Below are 18,574 nucleotides of genomic sequence, written 5' to 3'. Positions count from 1 at the left end.
GAAATTGCAGCTAACCTAGATATAGCCTACAGAATTAACTGCATGATTTGGAGGTTTTTATGGCAGAAAACGAAAAAGACTTACCAAAACCAGCCAGATCTTGAACATGTAATGTAAATTAATATCGTGGAATGTAAATGGACAATTCACCTTCAAAACGGAAGGCTTTATTTCATTGGCTGGCAAAACAACATTGTAATATAATTTGTTTGCAAGAGACCCATATAAAAAATCAGGATGCTAAATATTTAAAAAATAAGAAATTGGGGAAAGAATTTGTGGCGTTAGCAAAGCAAAAGAAGAGGGGAGTTGTAATTTACATAAAAGAAGACTTACAGCCAAAAGAGGTTATTAGTGACTCTGATGGCAGATATTTGGCTGTAGAATTTATTTGGAACTCCAAAAAAACTTTAATTGTGGGGATTTATGCACCGAATGGATCAAAAGAACAATTTTTAAACAAAATAGTGGCACAATTAGACCAAATGACTTATGACCAGGTGATACTAGCTGGAGATTTTAATGGTGTTGTGGATTTACAATGGGATAAGAAAACTAAGGCTACTAAAAATAAAATGGGAAGATTGCCTAAATCCTTTTTTCAATTGGAAAAACAGGAAAACTTAGAAGATATTTGGAGGAAATACAACGTAAAAGTGAAGCAATATACCTACTATTCAGCAAGTCACCAATCTCTATCAAGAATAGATATGATCTGGGCGTCTAAAGAATTAGCTAGACAGACAAAAGATGTGGAAATAATGCCAAGAATAAGCTCAGACCATAATCCTATTTTATGGAGGTTTGGAATGAGACCCAAGAAATTAAGATGGAGACTGAATGAAGACCTTCTTCAAAACATTCAATCTGGATGTTTTTCAAAAAGAGACCAAATATTTTATTCAGTTTAATGTGGACCAAGGTGTGCCAATCCAGAAGGTATGGGATGCATATAAAGCAGTTATCCGGGGAGTACTGATTGACTTAAATATTAGAGATAAGAAAAATAAAGAATTGAAATTAAAGGAGATACAAGAAAAGATAAATCAAAAAGAACAACAATTAAGGAAAAGACCAGGGAAAAAGAAACTGCAACAGGAGATAACAATTTTACAAGAACAAATAAAAGCAAGGGAAAACAAAGAGCTGGAATGGGAACTGAAAAGATTAAGACAAAAGACTTTTGAAGGAGCCAACAAACTTGGAAAATATTTAGCGTGGCAATTGAAAAAAAAGAGAAAAAATCAGTAAGTACAATTGTGGACGATGGTAAGGAACTAATTGATCAAGGGCATTTTATAAATTCTATGCTAATTTATACCAGAAGAAACCTATAGACCTTAACCAGATTGATCAATATCTGCAAAAGATAAATTTACCAGATGTACCTAATAAATTGAAGGAAAGACTAAATGCTAAAATTTCAGATGTGGAAATTACCGAAGCAATACAAGCAACAAAACTGGGAAAAGCACCAGGACCTGACAGAATATCAGCGAAATTTTACAAGATAATGGCCGAAGACATTGCACCATTTTTGCAAAAGGTCATGAATGGAGTATTGGAAGGAAAAGAACTGCCAGAAATGTGGAATGAAGTGAATATAACACTGATACCAAAGGAGGAGCAAGACAGCTAATGTGAAAAACCATCGACCAATATCTTTGATAAATAATGATTATAAAATTTTTGCTAAGATTTTAGCAGAGAGATTAAAAGACTGGTTGATAGAATTTGTTGCAGATGAGTGACTCCAGCCACCTGCAGCCATTTGGTTGCCAACAGTGGGAGAACCCCGGAATAGTGGGAGTATCCCAGGCATTCGACTTGTGCATGTAGCCATGAAGTTTGGAAACATCCTTGGGTCTTGTGGGCTCGTTAATATTGAGAGTGAAGAATTGCATTCCAACGAATATTTATCATACATGGACTGAGCTCTAACACCTGTGATTTGGTTTTCTTGTAAAACAGATTGAGGACTGTGTGTAAATGATTATGAGTGTATATTGTATATGAATGGTGATTCACTGGTGTATAATTGCATACGACAAATATATTGTTATTTATTGTAATAGTGGGATTGTATATTGTTAATGCAACACACCTGGTAGTGTGATAAGTAGGTTCTTGAGGGCTTTTTAGATTACAGTGTTGTGCAATCTCGGAACCTCTCCCTTTTGTGTTGTTTAGATAGACAAATTAAAGACAATTTGAGAGTGGTAATTAATGCAGTAGAGTATTATGAAAAACATCCAGAGAAGGAGGCTGGCTTTTCTTTTGTGGACGCAGAGAAGGCATTTGATAATTTGAACTGGGACTTTATGATTGCAATTATGGAAAAAATGCAGATGGGCAAGGAATTCATTTATGCAGTGAAAGCAATATATAAAGATCAATGTGCAGCAATTGTGGTAAATAACGAATTAACAAAAAAATTGGAGATAAGAAAAGGCACGAGACAAGGATGTCCACTATCGCCATTGTTGTTTGTAATGGCATTAGAAATTCTATTAAGGCAAATACGGGACGATGACAATATAAGAGGCATGAAAATTAAAGGTTTCTCATATAAAGTAAGAGCATTTGCTCATGACGTGATGGTCATAATTGAAGATCCAATTCAAAATATGCCAAAGTTGCTAAACAAGATAAAAGAATTCGGAGATCTTGCTGGGTTCTACATTAATAGAAACAAATCAAAATATGACTAAGCAAAAACAACAAGAAATAATGGAAATTACAAATTGTGCACAAAGTACACAAAGTAAAGTATTTGGGGATTGAGCTCACGGTGAAGAATATTGATTTGTTTAAGAATAACTATGACAAGTTGTGGCAGCAGATAGATCGTGATATGATTAAATGGAACAAATTAAACTTGTCATGGTTAGGTTGAATTGCGGTGATTAAAATGAATGTGCTGCCAAGGATGATGTTTTTGCTGCAAACAATACCAATAGTAAAAGATAAAAAGAAATTTGAAAAATGGCAGAGGAAGATATTAAATTTTGTGTGGGCAGGCAAGAAACCAAGAGTGAAAATGAAGGTCTTGTATGATGCCAAGGAAAGAGGTGGATTACAATTGCCTAACTTGAGACTATATCATGAAGCAATTTGTTTAGTTTGGTTGAAGGAGTGGATGACATTAAAGAATCATAAACTACTGGCGTTGGAAGGTTATAGAAAAATATTTGGATGGCATGCATATTTATGGTATGACAAAGTCAAGGCAGATGCTATGTTTTTACATCATTACGTGAGACGGAATTTATTCATTGTTTGGCAAAAATATAAGAGATACTTAAATGAAGAAACCCCATTGTGGATTGTACCGGCTGAAGTTGTTAACCCGAAAATGGAATATAATGGCAAGGAGTGGTTGACTTATAAAGAAATCTTGAAATTGGAGCAAAAAGCAGTTATAATTAAAGCAAATGAGGAACTACCATTTCATTATGGGTGGTTCCAATATAGACAAATTAAAGATTTGTATGACTCTGATCGCAGGAAATCAGGATTCAGAACAAAAAACTCGGAACTAGAAGAATGTTTATTACAAGAGGGGGAAAAATGGTATCTAAAATGTATAAAATTTTGTTAAAGCGGTTTATTGAGGATGAAACAGTTAAAGTGCAAATGGTAAAGTGGGCTATAAATTGTAATAGAGACATCACAATGGATGCATGGGAGTACTTGTGGAAAAATACATTAAAAATATCAACATGTACTAATATAAAGGAGAATGTATATAAAATGATATATAGATGGTATTTAACGCCTAAGAAATTAGCTTATGGGAATAGTCAAATGTCAGACAAATGTTGGAAATGTAAAAAACAAGAAGGTTCGTTTTATCATATGTGGTGAACTTGTGAACTGGCTAAACAAATCTGGGGGAATATTGTTGAGGTTATGTCAGAAATATTGCAGAAAAAAGTGAAAAAAAAACCAGAGTTGTTGTTGCTAAGCATAAGTTTAGAAGAGTTTGCGATCCAAGATAGAACGCTAATGTTTTACATGACGGCGGCAGCAAGGATGGTATATGCACAATTATGGAAGACTCAAGAAATACTGACAATAGAAAATTGGATCCAAAAATTGTTGTATATGGCTGAGATGGACAAGCTGACAAAGAAAATGAGAGAACAAGAGTCTGAAGAATTCTTTATTAACTGGGGGAAATGTAAATTGTATTTGGAAAAGAAGTGGGATGTCAAAGGGAAATTATGTATATTGGAGAATTTTTAAAGGGGGGGTAAAGTGATCTTTACGGAGGGAATATATATTTGTGAGTTTAAGATAAGAGAATGGTATTAAGAAATAACATTTTATTTTAAATAATATAACAATATATAGTAGATATAATTAGATAAGGGGTTGGAAAACTGTTGGAAGTCTACAAAGAAAAAGGGGGAGGAGTGGGTGGGGGAAACTAGGATATGGGGGATAACAGATTATGTATGAAATGACTTATGTATTAACTCACCCAATAAAAATTTATTTTAAAAAAAAAAGGGAAAATTCCTTCCTGCAGAGCCTGGCTAGATTGTGATCTAGGAAGGCTTGCAGCCAAGTGACAAAGTCAGGGAGGACTGTTTTCCCCTCTACAATTACCAGTGAGAGGATATGAAACAACTTACTCTAGCATCAGCTGATTAGTCTTGAGAAGAAATTCCTGAAGGAGGAGCATGTCATCTGGGAAGGCTCTTATCCCTGGATGAAGAACATTTTCATCCAAGCTCACTGAGGCATGCAGTTCCTCTCCAGTGCAACACATTGGGGGGGGGGGGTAAGGAGCATCTTGAAGCTTTATGGAGCAGTAAGAGGCTCTGAGGAATTCCACTATGATATTCACTCATTATGGTAATGCAGGGGTGTGATCATTGTATGCCTAAGAGGAGATCTTGTTACTGTTGGCACAGAGTTGACTCAAATTCCCCCGTTTTTGGTGATGCTGTTTGTTTCCTTTCACTTTCCTTTCTCCTTTTTTGTAAAAAAGGAAGTGGGGGGGACTCAAGAGCACCTGGCCATCTTGCCTCCCTATACCAATTCAGAATACTGGAGTCTGAAAGGAGGTTCCTCCTCCCAAGCAAAGTTGCTTTACTCTGCCTACCTATATTAAGAGGCAAGACCTAACCCAACTGAAAATAAACTCCTGTTCATGAAGAGAAAATTAATCTACATTTCTCTGTAATAACGTAGTTTTGTATTCAAATCTCTTTACAATAAAATTTGGCCTTTTAATGACTACATAAAGAGGAACAAATTGACATGCATTCTTTTACAAATTAAAAACTGTTTCAGGTGGCAGACATGTCATGCATAGCTAGAAAATTATCCAGAGAAGTTAGCCATATTAGTCTGTAGTTGAAAAATAGTAAAAAGTCAAATATGGTCTTTAAATATGGGTCTTTAAATGTGTGTATTTAATTCTTTAATAAATTCCACTTTTTATTAAATAAGACAGTGGTGGAGTTCAAGTCTGAATCATTCAAACATATTAAGAACTTGACATAGAGATTTAAATCCATATGGATAGGAAGTCTATTAAAATACTTTCAGATGGCTCACTGTAAGTATGTATAGTGACAACTGAATTTTTAATTTTCTAAATAGTAAAAAGTCTAGTAGCACCTTTGAGACAAACCAACTTTATTGAGGCATAAGCTTTTGAGAACCATAGCTCTCTTCGTCATGCATCATCATGCACAGACTTCCTATCCATATGGATATAAATCTCTATGGCAAATTCTTAATATGTTTGAATGATTCAGACTTGAATTCCACCACTGTCTTATTTAATAAAAAGTGGAATTTATAAAAGAATTAAATACACACATTTAAAGACCCATATTTGACTGAAAGTCTATAACTAGTGTGAAGTTAATTCTTTATTTCACATATTTTAGCTGACTTTAACAACATTGTCTGCCATTTTTTGTTTGATGTTAATGGACAACAAACCCACTAACCATTTTTGTCATTGCAGTATCCTTGGAATTTCTTCCTTTGTAAGGGCTTTAATGTTATTTGACCCAATTTGAGTCTAGCATACCCTTTGGATATATTTTTACACTGAAACATTTTCATTCATTTCATAGCTCAATATCTTTCTCCACAACAAAAAATCATAGTATCTCCAGTGGTATTTATAATCTGGTCAGGAAAACTGAAATAATCAGTTGAGACAATTTTAAGAGTTATCCTCTTTAAAAATAAAATGAATAAATGAATGAAATAAAAGCTCTTTCTAAAGATTCAGGAATAATTTCACACATTAAACCATACTAAATGCTTTCTCAGTCCCAAAATTATTTCTGAAGATTTTATTGTCTCATACTTAGTTCTGTACTGTTAATATGGATGTCACGTTAAGGATAATTAATGTGCTTGACAGCTGATAATCTTACCATTTAAGAAAGTTTTTTTAAAAAATAGGTTATTACCTCTCAAAATATGTTGTTCGTTAATCATGAATAACCATGCAAACTAAGCAAAGACGTTTCAAGGGAGAGAGTCCTTAGGGATACTCTATATATAATCTCCAACTCTTAAGATCTTTGAAGAAGTAATCATTTACAGATTCTATAATTACATCTTTCTTGCAGCAGAGGCCTTACAGCCAGCGACTTTGAATTTTGTAGAATTTTATCGTGGGGTGGTTAAGTTCTTGCTCTTATCAGAACTCTAGTCCTTCTGCTTCTGCAAAAACTTCAAAGGAAGAATGAAATAGACAACTAACTCCCTTTTTGATGGTAGGGATTTGTCAATTTTTTTCCCTCCACATTGTCTGCTTGAATATGTATAACTTTTAAAATGCATACACTGTATCAAAGAGCTGTGTAGTAATAATATCCCTTGTTGGCCCTGATCTGCCTGATGCACCACGGATCTAGGGAGCTTGTCTTTATCAATGTGATAAATAGAGGAACTAAAGACACACAGAATCTCTTTGATTTTTGTTTGTTTGGGGCTTCTCCCCCACTCTCTTGTTCAGAGCTGGAAAACACAGCAGGGAACAGTTCTTCTACCAGACAACTGAGAGTTGGTGTCTTTAACAGACCAGAAACTTCTTGTTCATCAGTTGAAAGACCATTATAGTCAAAAGTGTTGAAACACCGCACATTTCCATTTCGTTCCTTTATGTTTCACAGAACTAAATATAGTAGCTTGGATCCTAAACTTTATTTCAGTTTGCATCCTTGTTCATCTACTGCTCAGAGTCTTCCTCTGAAGACCATGTTCTTTTACTGCAGTTTTCTGCTCATTGAAAGATACTGGTTTCGCATGAGTGGAAGTGGCTAATGCCTGATGAATGCACTCCATAGTGGAGGGCTGCCTCTGCAATAGAAGAGGGTATTCCACAAGCAGAAACAAGGCTTAGGACCCAAAGCAATGTATAAGGTTACATCTTTATCTACACTTCCTAAAAATAGAGCAGAGTTCATACACTTAAATAAAAGCCAATTGCCGCCCAGTTTTTAATCTGCCCTTTCTGAGCAAAGTGGTTGAGAAAACAGTAGCAGACCAACTCCAGGCCTTTTTGGACAACTCTGGTGCATTAGACCCTTTTCAGTCTGGTTTTAGGCAGGGCTATGGAATGGAGATGGCCCTGGTGGCTTTAGTAGATGACCTCTGCCTGAATGTAGACTAAGGCCATGCTTCATTGTTGCTCTTCCTGGATCTACTTGCAGCCTTCAACACAGTAGACTAGAACATCCTGTTGAGGCATTTGTTGGCAGAAGTAAGTATCAGGAGATGTGCCTTGAATTGGTTTAAATTGTTACCTCATGGGATGGATATAAAGGTTGCTATTGGAGACCATCTAGCCTCAGTGTGGAAATTACATTGTGGGGTTCTACAATGTGCAATTTTATCTCCCATGTTATTCAACCTCTGTGTAAAGCCTTTAGGAGAACTCATTCGTACTTATGGAATTGGATGCCACCAATATGCAGAAGCTACTGTTTGCATCTACTCGTCCCTCCCCTCTCCACCGATATATCTGACCAGTTTCTTCTTGCCCTCCGTGCATCTGACGAAGAGAACTGTGATTCTCGAAAGCTTATGCTACAATAAAGTTGGTTAGTCTTAAAGGTGCTACTGGACTCTTTTTGATATTTAACTCTGTATCTCATTATCCAAATCCCCTAGTGATGCAGTAGAAGTACTGAATAACTGCTTGACAGCTGTTGTCAATTGGTTGAAAGTAAACAAACTGAAATTGAACTCAGACAAGATGGAAGTGATGCTGGTTGGAAAAGAAGAGATCTTAAAGGACATTGTGCTTCTAACCTTCAATGGGGTTCAGTTGACCCTGGCTGACTCATTCAAGAGCCTAGGGGTTATACCAGACCCAACACTGCTGCTACAGAAGCAAGTAAATGCAGCCACAAAAAAGGCCTTCTCATAACTCAGACTAGCCTGGAACATGGGACTACTACCTTGGCATGGCCAATCTGGTCACGAGTTTTCATGCCTCAGTAACATCGAGACTAGACTATTGTAATGCAGTCTATATGCTAGATCTCCCCTCAAAGTCAACTTGAAGACTCCAGCTGGTACAGAATGCTGCAGCCCATTTACTCTCAGGACTTAAACAAGGCATGCATATCATTCCCATTCTGCAGTCACTCAATTGGCTTCTCATCAGTTTCTGGGCTTTCTACCCAGATTATAGTGCTATGTGATAAGAAACAGCTCAGAGAGACATCTTGGTAGAGACAGGGGCTATGTGCTATACTACTGCGTTCTCTGCTGATGTAGCTATGCGCCTACTAGGGAGTTTCCACAGTACTTAAATGCTATGTAAATTAGTTGTGCTTTGTTTCAGAAAAAAATTATTTCTATCCTCATCTTTATCCTTGTTTCAAATTGCAGCTACCGTTCTCTATTGTATCTGCTCACTGAATGTCCTAACTTGTTCATTATTGTACTTTGCTCAGTGAATGTCATAGCTGTTGATTATATTGTATTTTCACTTGCACTGTGTTATCCACCTTAGATCTCAGTAAAAAAGGTAGACTGAGGAGGAGGAGGAAGAGGAGGAGAGTATAGGCAGTATGGGAAGAAGCAAGATGCTAGGCTACTGCTCCATAAGCAAAATAAACCAAAATTATAGGCTAGGTATTTTGCAGTGTGCTGTAGTAAGATTTGAGTATTTTCTAAAACAGTGTAGCAAATTGTTTTGATAAAGGAAGCAATTAAGCTATGATTGGCAGTCTGTTTTTTGTACTTACCAAGGAGGATAGATACATATGACATCCTGTGGAGCTGCCTTAAGACGAATGACAGTTTCTTTTGTAAAAAGAACTTTAATTCTTGGCTGAATTTCTTTGACAGAAGAATTGGCAGCACAGTTTTGTTCTAACTGATGGCAGAAAGATATGCACAGACTGCATTCTTCATGCATTTCCAAGATCTTCACAACCAGTACACCTGAAAATTAAGCAACACAGAGAAAAGTAGCTAATGAGATAGGGGACTCACACAAGAATATACCACCTTCCTTACTTCCTTCTCATTCTTTTTCCCTGTTTGTTGCATACTCGATAATAAGCATGTTTATACTTTTTAAAAAGCATTGTATAACCCTCCAATACATGAAAATTAATCAATTACTATTTTACTCTTCATCAAAATGCTTTAAAGTAATATTTTGGTGTTTTACAAAGTAAAATGTTTGCCACAATAAGCTGGAATTTTATTTGAGTCACTGTGGACCATCTGAAAAGAAATGCTGCTCAACAAGTGAACAGTTTCATAAAAATGAGCAGGCATTGATAGCCTGAAGGTTTGCAGGAGTTTAAGTTCTCTTGCTTGTCCAAGAATTCAATTACTGCTAAATTATTGTCAAGAAAATTTATTTGTAAAGAGCTGTTGTGTGCGCGTGTGAAAGAGAAATGTCCAAAACCTTAATAGCTATAATATTTCAAGAGATGTTAGAAACTTTTCACAGTATTTCCAATCCAATCCTAGCCATTTAATCATGTCCGATCCTTGGCTACTCTGTAGATTGTATCCCTCCAGGCCTTTCTATCTCTGACTGCTTCTTTCAATTCCTTCATGTTCAGTCCAGTGTCTTTTATGATGGTATCCAGCCAGCGGGATTTTGGTCTTCCTCTCTTCCTCATTCCACTCACCATTCCTAGCATCACTGATGTTTCTAGTGAGTTGGCCCGCATTAATTTATTTACTTCACAATTTCTTGTGGATCCCCTGACAATTACCTGAAGATAGGGATAGGGATCCCATTCCCCTACTGAGGGTGGGGGAGTCCCCCACTCCCAGCTTCTGCCCCACCACCTCTCACCTGGCCAGCAGAGGGGGGAAGGCACAGGATCTGGTCGAAACCCCTCAGAGCACACTCTCGTGCGCTTCAGAACTCTTCCGCATCGCGCCAGGAATGACATCATTCTTGGTGTGACGTGGAAGTGCAGGGTCACACCAGGTAGCCGCTTTGGGGGAAATCAGCCCCCAATGTTGGGGTGCCCTCCCCCCACAATCCCCTATCCTCCAGGCCTACTGAAGACTAAATATGCTATTAAGGCGTAGAATGTTAACAACAGTTGAATGTCAGTTAAAGGAAGAAGGTATGAAAGAGAAGAAATCAGCTTGCTGAAGCCACTGAGAACTTAGGGGAGCCTAAGGAGATGATTTTGAGGAGTGGGATGGGATTTCCAAGTCAACCTGCAATATTTTGTAAGATCCCAATCATTCATTGTATTCAGTACTAAAGTGACTGGCCATCAATATGATAAATGAAGCAGCAAAAACTAGACTATCTGTAAATAGAGTAGGGATTTCTATATACATGAAGCTGCTCATAGAAATGCAGAGAATTTCCTATTTTAAAAAGATTACTGAAAGAAAAAAATCCTCAAAGACAGTTTGATGTACATACACTCCAGCAGAAAATTAATGTTAAGAACAACCAAGAGCTACCCTGAGACTGAGCTCTTGAAGATTCTGGATGGAGGAGTGGGTTGTCCAAATTATCTTCCTCCCTGACCAGATTGCTCACAGGTTCCCAGTGTATAATACATAGTATCTTCTTACAGGTGGCAAATACAGAAACCTGGACAGAGCTTTCAAAAGACACTTGGAATACTTCAGCATCAGAAGAGATACTTGAGTATTGTTTATCAGAGTTTCTGAACAGGTAGAAAGTACAGCCAAGAAGGGTTTTAAAGCACCATATCAAAGTTCTGTTTCAGTAATATTTAAGTATTGTGCATACAGCTACCATATCAATTAGGCCCTGTACAATCCTTGTGTAATACACTTCCTTTACTTTTGTTTACTGCTATTTGCTTTCAGATACCTAGCTGTGACAAGCTTTTAAAAGAATACAAATGCTTGGAAAGCCAGAAATCTACCACTGCAAAACAGTGGAAGATGGTAAATGCCTGAAAGTCAATGTTATGCAGCATTTTAGTGCAGCTATCCGCAATTTACAAGACTTCAATCAAAACAGAGCAAGTACTTCAAAATTACATTCTGGAAGAGAGAGGAATTAGTACATTACATGACTGGACAGTGACTGAATGTTCTAAATCTGAGCACTGAACCTTGTTAGAAAGTTCAGATTTTCAAACAAAGTTATATTAAGGGAGCTACAGCACATTTAACAAAAGACCACACACCTGAGCTAATAAATATACCCATGCATTTTTCAACTATTTCCTGCTCCCAGACTTCAACTTAAGACCATTTTGCTAATTAAAAAACACTGCTAGTTATTGGGATGGATCTAATGCTCTGCAAGTAGAGCTCCCCTCATGGAATAAAGTATTCCTGCCTCTTCCCTGCTGCAGTGTCTTGTGTACCCAGGGTTCAAGCAGTCACAAACAGTGCTTAGGATGATGTTGGAGTTTGCAGTAGGAGGGAGAACTGACAAAAATCACTCCCTCCTCTGCTGCCCTTGAGTTGGTGGAAAATGAGTGCAGGATTCATTCCATTGTTTCTTTAAGGACACAATTCACTTCTTTATATACACACACAACTCAAGGTCTTTTAGTTGCTCACTGGATTAAGAGGTAATAAAAGTGCTAGATTTCACGCCAGCTCAGATTCCAATTCCTGTTTAAAGAAGCAGCCACATAACTCATGCTCCCACACAGCAAGTAGGTGAGGCAGATAGAATATCAAGAAGAGCGTGCCAAAATTCAACCTGTGCCTTTATTCACTTCCTCAACACTGATATCCTAGCTGAGCCCTAAAGTGACTTAGGCACTGTTGAAAATACAGTTGTATATTTAGTTATGGTATAAAACAAGATACTGCTGCAGTCTTTCAAACTTTCTTGCTGTCAAGAGTGACTTTAATATGGCACAATACAGCTTTGGAAGCCTTCCAAAAAGGCTGGTGAAGATGAAATTTTTTGAATGCTTCCAGAAGCCCATTCAAGAGAATGAGTGCAACCACAGAAAACCCATGAGTAGAGGCAGCAACAGTGTGAACCATCTGTGAAAGAGGAAGGGGCACATTGAGTAAACAGCCCTAAGCAAAATGGAGCTGGCACATGGGTTCAAAGAAGCAGTCCTTTAGATGTTGTTGTTGTTGGTTTATAGTTCACTTTTCTCACTGAGATTGAAGGCGGATAACTTATGTACCGCATCTCAGGTCATAAAGGACTTAAAATATAAGGATCATCTGCCTGAATTGAATCAAAAAAATTTCAGTAGTCAGGGCAAGTGTTTTAATATTGGTACTATATACACAGCAACAAGTCCAAGTCTGAAGATAAGCATATGCATTCTGCACTACCTAAAGTTTCTGAAGTATCTCAAGAATTGTCCTACATAAGAGCTTGCTACAACAGTCCACTCCTGAGATTACAGAAGCATAGATCAGTGTGTCTGCACCAGTTGTGTCAAAGAGGGAGTACAGTTTTCTAATGGAGGTTAAAAAGACACTCCTAAGTAATGGCTCCAACATGCTTTTCCATTAGCAGAACTTGGCCCAAGAACACAAATATACATGAAGCTGCCTTATATTAAGTCAGACCATTTGTATATCAAGGGTACATTTATCTACTTTGACTTGCAGCAGCTCTCCAGAGTTTCAGGTAAAGGGCCTTGCTCATCATCTACCTGATCCTTTTAACTTAAGATCCCACATTCAATCTCTAGGATCTCTGGGACTTTCTGAATGCAAAGATGATGATGTATCACTGAGGCACAGCTTTTCTAGCTTTCCCCATGATCAGCTAAAGCAGGGGTCCTCAACCTGCAGCCCACATGCTGCACCCGAGCTCTTTCTGTGTGGCCCTCCAACCTGCCTGTTTGCTGCTATCACCCTCAAGCAAAAGACAAGAAAGGGCGAAGCCCCTTGAAGGAAAAAATACGACAGTGTAGAAACTAAATTACTGTTACCTATTAAGTTTACTATGAAGTACAAAAAGTGCAACAGTGCTCAGCAGTAAAAAGTCACAGTACCAATGAACATATAAACCACAGTATCAATGAATATACTGATTCAGCTACTATAATAAATGTTACATGCAATACATAGAAGAGGTCATAGAATCAATCCAGTAGAACATACACCATAGGTAAGGAACAAATATATGCCAATGTACTTCATAATAAACTTAATAGGTAACAGTAATCAATTATTTTCTACGCTGTCGTGTTTTTTTCCTCCAAGGGGCTTCGCCCTTTGTTGTCTTTTGCTTGAGGGTGATTCCTCCGAGGGGCTTCGCCCTTTCTTGTCTTTTGCTTCAGCTCAGAGGAGCCCCCCCGTTGTTGTTTGACTTGGCTATCACCCTCAAGGAGTACTTTCTTAGCAGGGAAGCTTATGCGATTTCCTTTCCCACATCTTCCTCCAGCCAAGTTCCCCTTCCGCCGGCTGCCAACTTCTCTTTTCATGATTGAGGTTTGGCGGGTAGGCAGTGATGTGTATGTGCACCCTGCATATAATTTGAAGCCAACTTAATGGCATATCCTCTGCTCCAGGTGGGAGGCTGCCCTTTCATTCGCACTTTCTCTTTACCTGCCCTTCTTTGGAGGGTCTCCAAAGCATTTAGCATGTGTAGATTTAAACCTCAAGGCAGTGTGTGTATTTAGAAATAAATCGCATAGTATTCAATATTCTTAGACTGGAATTCTGCCATCTGGTAGGTCAGAATCATAACACATTTTAAAAAAATTCTTCCTAGCCTGTGCATATGCCATGGTCGAAAAGGAAATCCACAGCTAATAGCAACTAGGGTGGGTTGGATTTGATGGGAAAGGGAAGAGTTAGAGCCCTAATACTGTGTGTATGTGTTATGTGCCGGCAAGTCACCTCCGACCTATCGTGACCTTATGAATGAAAGACCATCAAAACATCCTATCATTAACAGACTTGCTCAGATCTTGCAAACTGGAGGACATGGCTTCTTTTATTGAGTCAAGCCATCTCATTTTAGGTCTTCCTCTTCTCCTACTGTCTTCCACTTTTCCTAGCATTACTGACTTTTCCAGAGAATCTTGTCTTCTCATAATATGACCACAGTACGACAGCCACAGTTTTGTCATTTTAGCTTCTAGGGAGAATTCAGGCTTGATTTGATCTGGTACCCACTTATTTGTCTTTTTGACCGTCCATGGTATCCGCAAAACTCTCCTCCAGCACCTCATTTCAAATGAATCAATTTTCTTCATCAGCTTTCTTCACTGTCCAACTTTCACATCCATACATCATAATGGGGAATACCATTGTTTGGATTATCTTATCTTTGTCCCCAGAGAGAGATCTTTATCTTTAAGGATCTTATCTAGCTCCCTCACAGCTGCTCTTCCAAGTCTCAATCTCCTTCTGATTTCCTCGTTGCAGTCTCCCTGTTGGTTGATGATTGAGCCAAGGAATAGAAAATCTTGGACAATTTCAATTTCCTCATTGTCAACTTTAAAATTGCGCAATTCCTTAGTAGTCATTACTTTTGTCTTCTTGATGTTCAGATGTAATCTTGCTTTAGCATTTTCTCCTTTAACCTTCATCATTAGTTGTTTCAAGTCTTCACTATTTTCTGCCAGTAACATGGTGTCATCTGCAGATCTCAAATACTAATACTATACTCCTAATATTTTTTATTTACTCAAGGATAACATTGAAACTCTGCAACTCTGCTAAAAATTCTGTAAGAAGATGTGTGCAAAAGAATGTGCTGTTTCAAAGAAACGAAAAATTGCAGATGAGCACCATGTCTTTAACGACAAATGGACTACTGAGTATCATTTTTTAAAAGAAGGATAAAGTAATTTCCCTGACATTTCTTGAAACTGTCTCAGTATTAAAGGAGTACAATGTTAAAAAGTACTTTGATTCATGTCACAAGAGCTACTCAATATATCAAGACGACGTGTGAGTGAACAAGATAAATTCTCTTTAAAAAATCAATGTTATTGCAGCAAAATAGTTTTAGAAAGCATGTTGAGAAGAACCTGCCTACTGTGAGGGCCAGTTATCATGTTGCTAAATGTATTGCTGAGAGTGGTAGGCCATTCACTGATGGTGAATTTGTTAAAAAGTACATGGTTAAAGTAATGGAGGAAATGTGCCCTGATAAGGTATTTTGTGTTAGTTGTGTCAGTTTACCTGCATCTACAATCACCAAGCGTGTTGAAGCACTAGGAAAACTGCATATGTCACTGATTGTCAAGGCAAAAAGTTTTGATTTTTTTCTCTTCTCACAGGTGGAATTCCAGAATAGATTCACTAATTGCCATAAGCACAGAAAGGAAATAAGAATGTTTCAGAATTCATTTGGAGTAGCATCAGAGAATGCAATTAACTTTTTCAGATGGAACTAATTCATTTGTAATCCAGTGATCATCACAGAGACATTTACAAAGAAAATAGTCTGTTAGGATTTCTATTGTAGCCTACCTGATATATTTATCTACATAAAAAATTTTTGCTGAAGGCATGTTCATTGTTTTTGACAACACACACATCTGTGAACAAACTTTTTCCAAGATAAAACTTGTAAAATATAAGTGTAGGTCAAGACTTACAGATGGACATTTACGTGACATTTTAAGGGTGTCTGTTACAAACCTTGCCTTGGACATTAATGCTTTGGCTAATAGAAAACAGCCACAAAACCCACACTGCCTAAGTAAGCATGTGTAGCTAGATAAAAGGATTCAACAGGAGTATGTTCCAGAATCAACTGCAATCAAGTTAACATTTCTTCGTTGATCTCTGAGTCTTCACTGTTGATCTGAATAGGTAGGTTAAAAAAATTGTTACATTTTGATTTAAGATGTGGCCCTCTTTAGGGATTGGGCATGCTAATGTGGCCCTATGTGCCAAAAGGTTGGGGACCCCTGTGCTAAAGCTCTCAGATTTAAATTCATTAAAACTAAAGGCAGCCAAACCTCAAGTTGGCAAGTCAGCCACTTTCAAGACATCATTTTTCCAGACCAACTGCAGCAATGCACCACGGTCTTCTCTGGATTCAGATTCAGTTTGTTCATCCTCATCTATTTCTCAATATTCACAATATTCAGACACTGGTCAAATATCAAGGCAGCTGCTTCTGGGCGGATAAGTTAACAATAGATACAAGTAGGTGTCATCAACAAATTAATGACATCAGTATGGAAGCTAACGATGATCTCACTCAGCAGCTCAATATATTTTATTTTATTTGGCCCTACTATCCTCTCTTGTGTTTCCTCTCTATGTATCCTCTCTTCAATACATTTCATCCTCTCTTTGTGTTCTGAGAACCACTATGAAAAAGTGAAGAAGCTCGCTTAGGAGGTAGTTAAGAACGGGCAGGGGGAGTATGAGTAAAAGCTCCAGAGTATGCAAGTCCTAAGAACTGTTCAGCAATGAAAGCAGCTTGTTTGGGTAGCTGATATTTGGAGGGAACGTATGGGGTACAGGTAGGATACAGGGTCAGTATCCAGCAGTACAATTCCACTAAGGATTAGGTAATTTGCAACACACATCAGATATATAGTATCATTGTTCTATTGTTCTGATTTTCCACAGAAGAAGGTTCCATATGCTTGATCACAGGTGTATTCAACTCAGCCACAGTGAATCTGGCAAGAGAGGTTTTTGAAAACAGAAGCAGTAACTCAAGCCGCAAGTAAAGAAAACAGAACTTTTAAGTTTACATACTCTGTACAAATCTGTGTTAAGTGCTACTTTAGGCCAAATCATAAAACCTTTTTTTCAAGAAATGTGTTTTACCTAACCAACACTTTTTTGTTGTTCAGATATGTGAGGGAGGAGCAAGAGCTTGGGGGTGGCATCTACTTCTTGCCTGGAATTATATTGTTTTCAAAATACGTTCAAGCCACTTTTAAGTGACAACATACTTTCTTCTAGCGAGTCAATTGAAAATTTGGTTTCAGCGGTATTCTTTCCTAGTCTGATTCCAGTTCAGACACTAGGGCTGCAATCCTAAGAGCGCTTTCCTAGGACTAACCTGATTGAATAAAATGGAACTTATATCTGAATAGACACACTTAGGCTTGCTCCCAACTTTAAAAAGCAGTTTGGACACTTTGAACCTGCTTCAATACATTTCATGAAGAATATCATCAGATTGTTTGTTTACAGTGGAACTGTATAAGATTAATACAATAACTATTTAACTTGAGGGGAAATATTTAACTATTATTTTTGAAACATTTTATAATTTATTTCTTATTTGTCTTTATTTTCTAAACATAATTCAGTAAGCAGAATGTCCCAGTCCATGACTTCCTAGAACATCCTCAAGCATGGAGTCACTGGGGGGGGGAGTAGTTGAGAATTTCCTGCATTGTGCAGGAACAATTATAGATTCTATGATCTTACAAACTGGATATATAAAACAGGATAAAAAATAGGAAAATTAAGCACGTGGAGAACAAAAGGAAACATTTATTTTTATACATATTATTTGCTTGCACTAACATCATCCTCCACAATCCTGTCAGTCTTGTATGGCTGCTGAGACAACAGAACAAATTTGAGCTTTGAAAGCGCTAGTGTGGTGCAATGACTAGAGTGACAGAATAGGATCTGGGCAATTCAGTTTGATTCTCTACTCTGTCATGGAAGCTCACTGGATGACCTAGGGCCAGTCAATCAGAATCAGCTGAACCTACCTCAAAGGGTTATTGTGAGGGGAAATGGAGGAGAGGAAAATTATATAAGCTGCTTTGGGTCCCGATTGGGAGGAAAAGCGAGATATAAATGCAGTAAAATAAAGAAACAGAAAACAGCAAACACTGTTTTTGCTAACTGGTACACAGCAGTTCAGGCTTCATTGTTGTTTATCCCTTTCAAAACTTGATTTTTTTTACTGATCAAGCATTTCTTGCTTGTAGCCTTGCATGCTTTGAGCAGCAGATCAAGGTCATCATCTGAATGGTTCAATCAACAATTCTGACTGACAGCAGTAATGTTTACTCGATCTTCTGGAATATCAGACTTCAGAAATTGCATGTATCAGATAAATTAATTTTACCCTTTTCTTTATATCCCCTAGTGAAAGCTAGGGCTGTGCAGTTGGGAAAAGATTCGGTTTTCCTGCTTCAGATTTACCTGAAGCAGGAAAACGATCTGGAATAACCCAAAACCT

At 37.6% G+C, this 18,574-nt stretch overlaps 1 protein-coding gene across 1 annotated transcript in view; it reads right to left on the bottom strand.

Annotated features, from left to right (window-relative positions):
* SPIDR (scaffold protein involved in DNA repair) overlaps positions 1-18,574 on the bottom strand; it is a 273,651-nt gene that overhangs the window by 125,481 nt on the left and 129,596 nt on the right. Inside the window, exons 8-9 of the mRNA XM_054985150.1 lie at positions 9,505-9,516; positions 9,240-9,438 (exon numbers count right to left, since the gene is read on the bottom strand). Coding sequence (XP_054841125.1) covers positions 9,240-9,438; positions 9,505-9,516 — 211 coding nt within the window. The remainder of the gene's footprint in view (positions 1-9,239; positions 9,439-9,504; positions 9,517-18,574) is intronic.

Source organism: Eublepharis macularius, chromosome 7, assembly GCF_028583425.1.
Source record: "Eublepharis macularius isolate TG4126 chromosome 7, MPM_Emac_v1.0, whole genome shotgun sequence".
Classification (NCBI taxonomy): Eukaryota; Metazoa; Chordata; class Lepidosauria; order Squamata; family Eublepharidae; genus Eublepharis; species Eublepharis macularius.
This window is presented reverse-complemented; position numbering and strand designations above follow the sequence as displayed.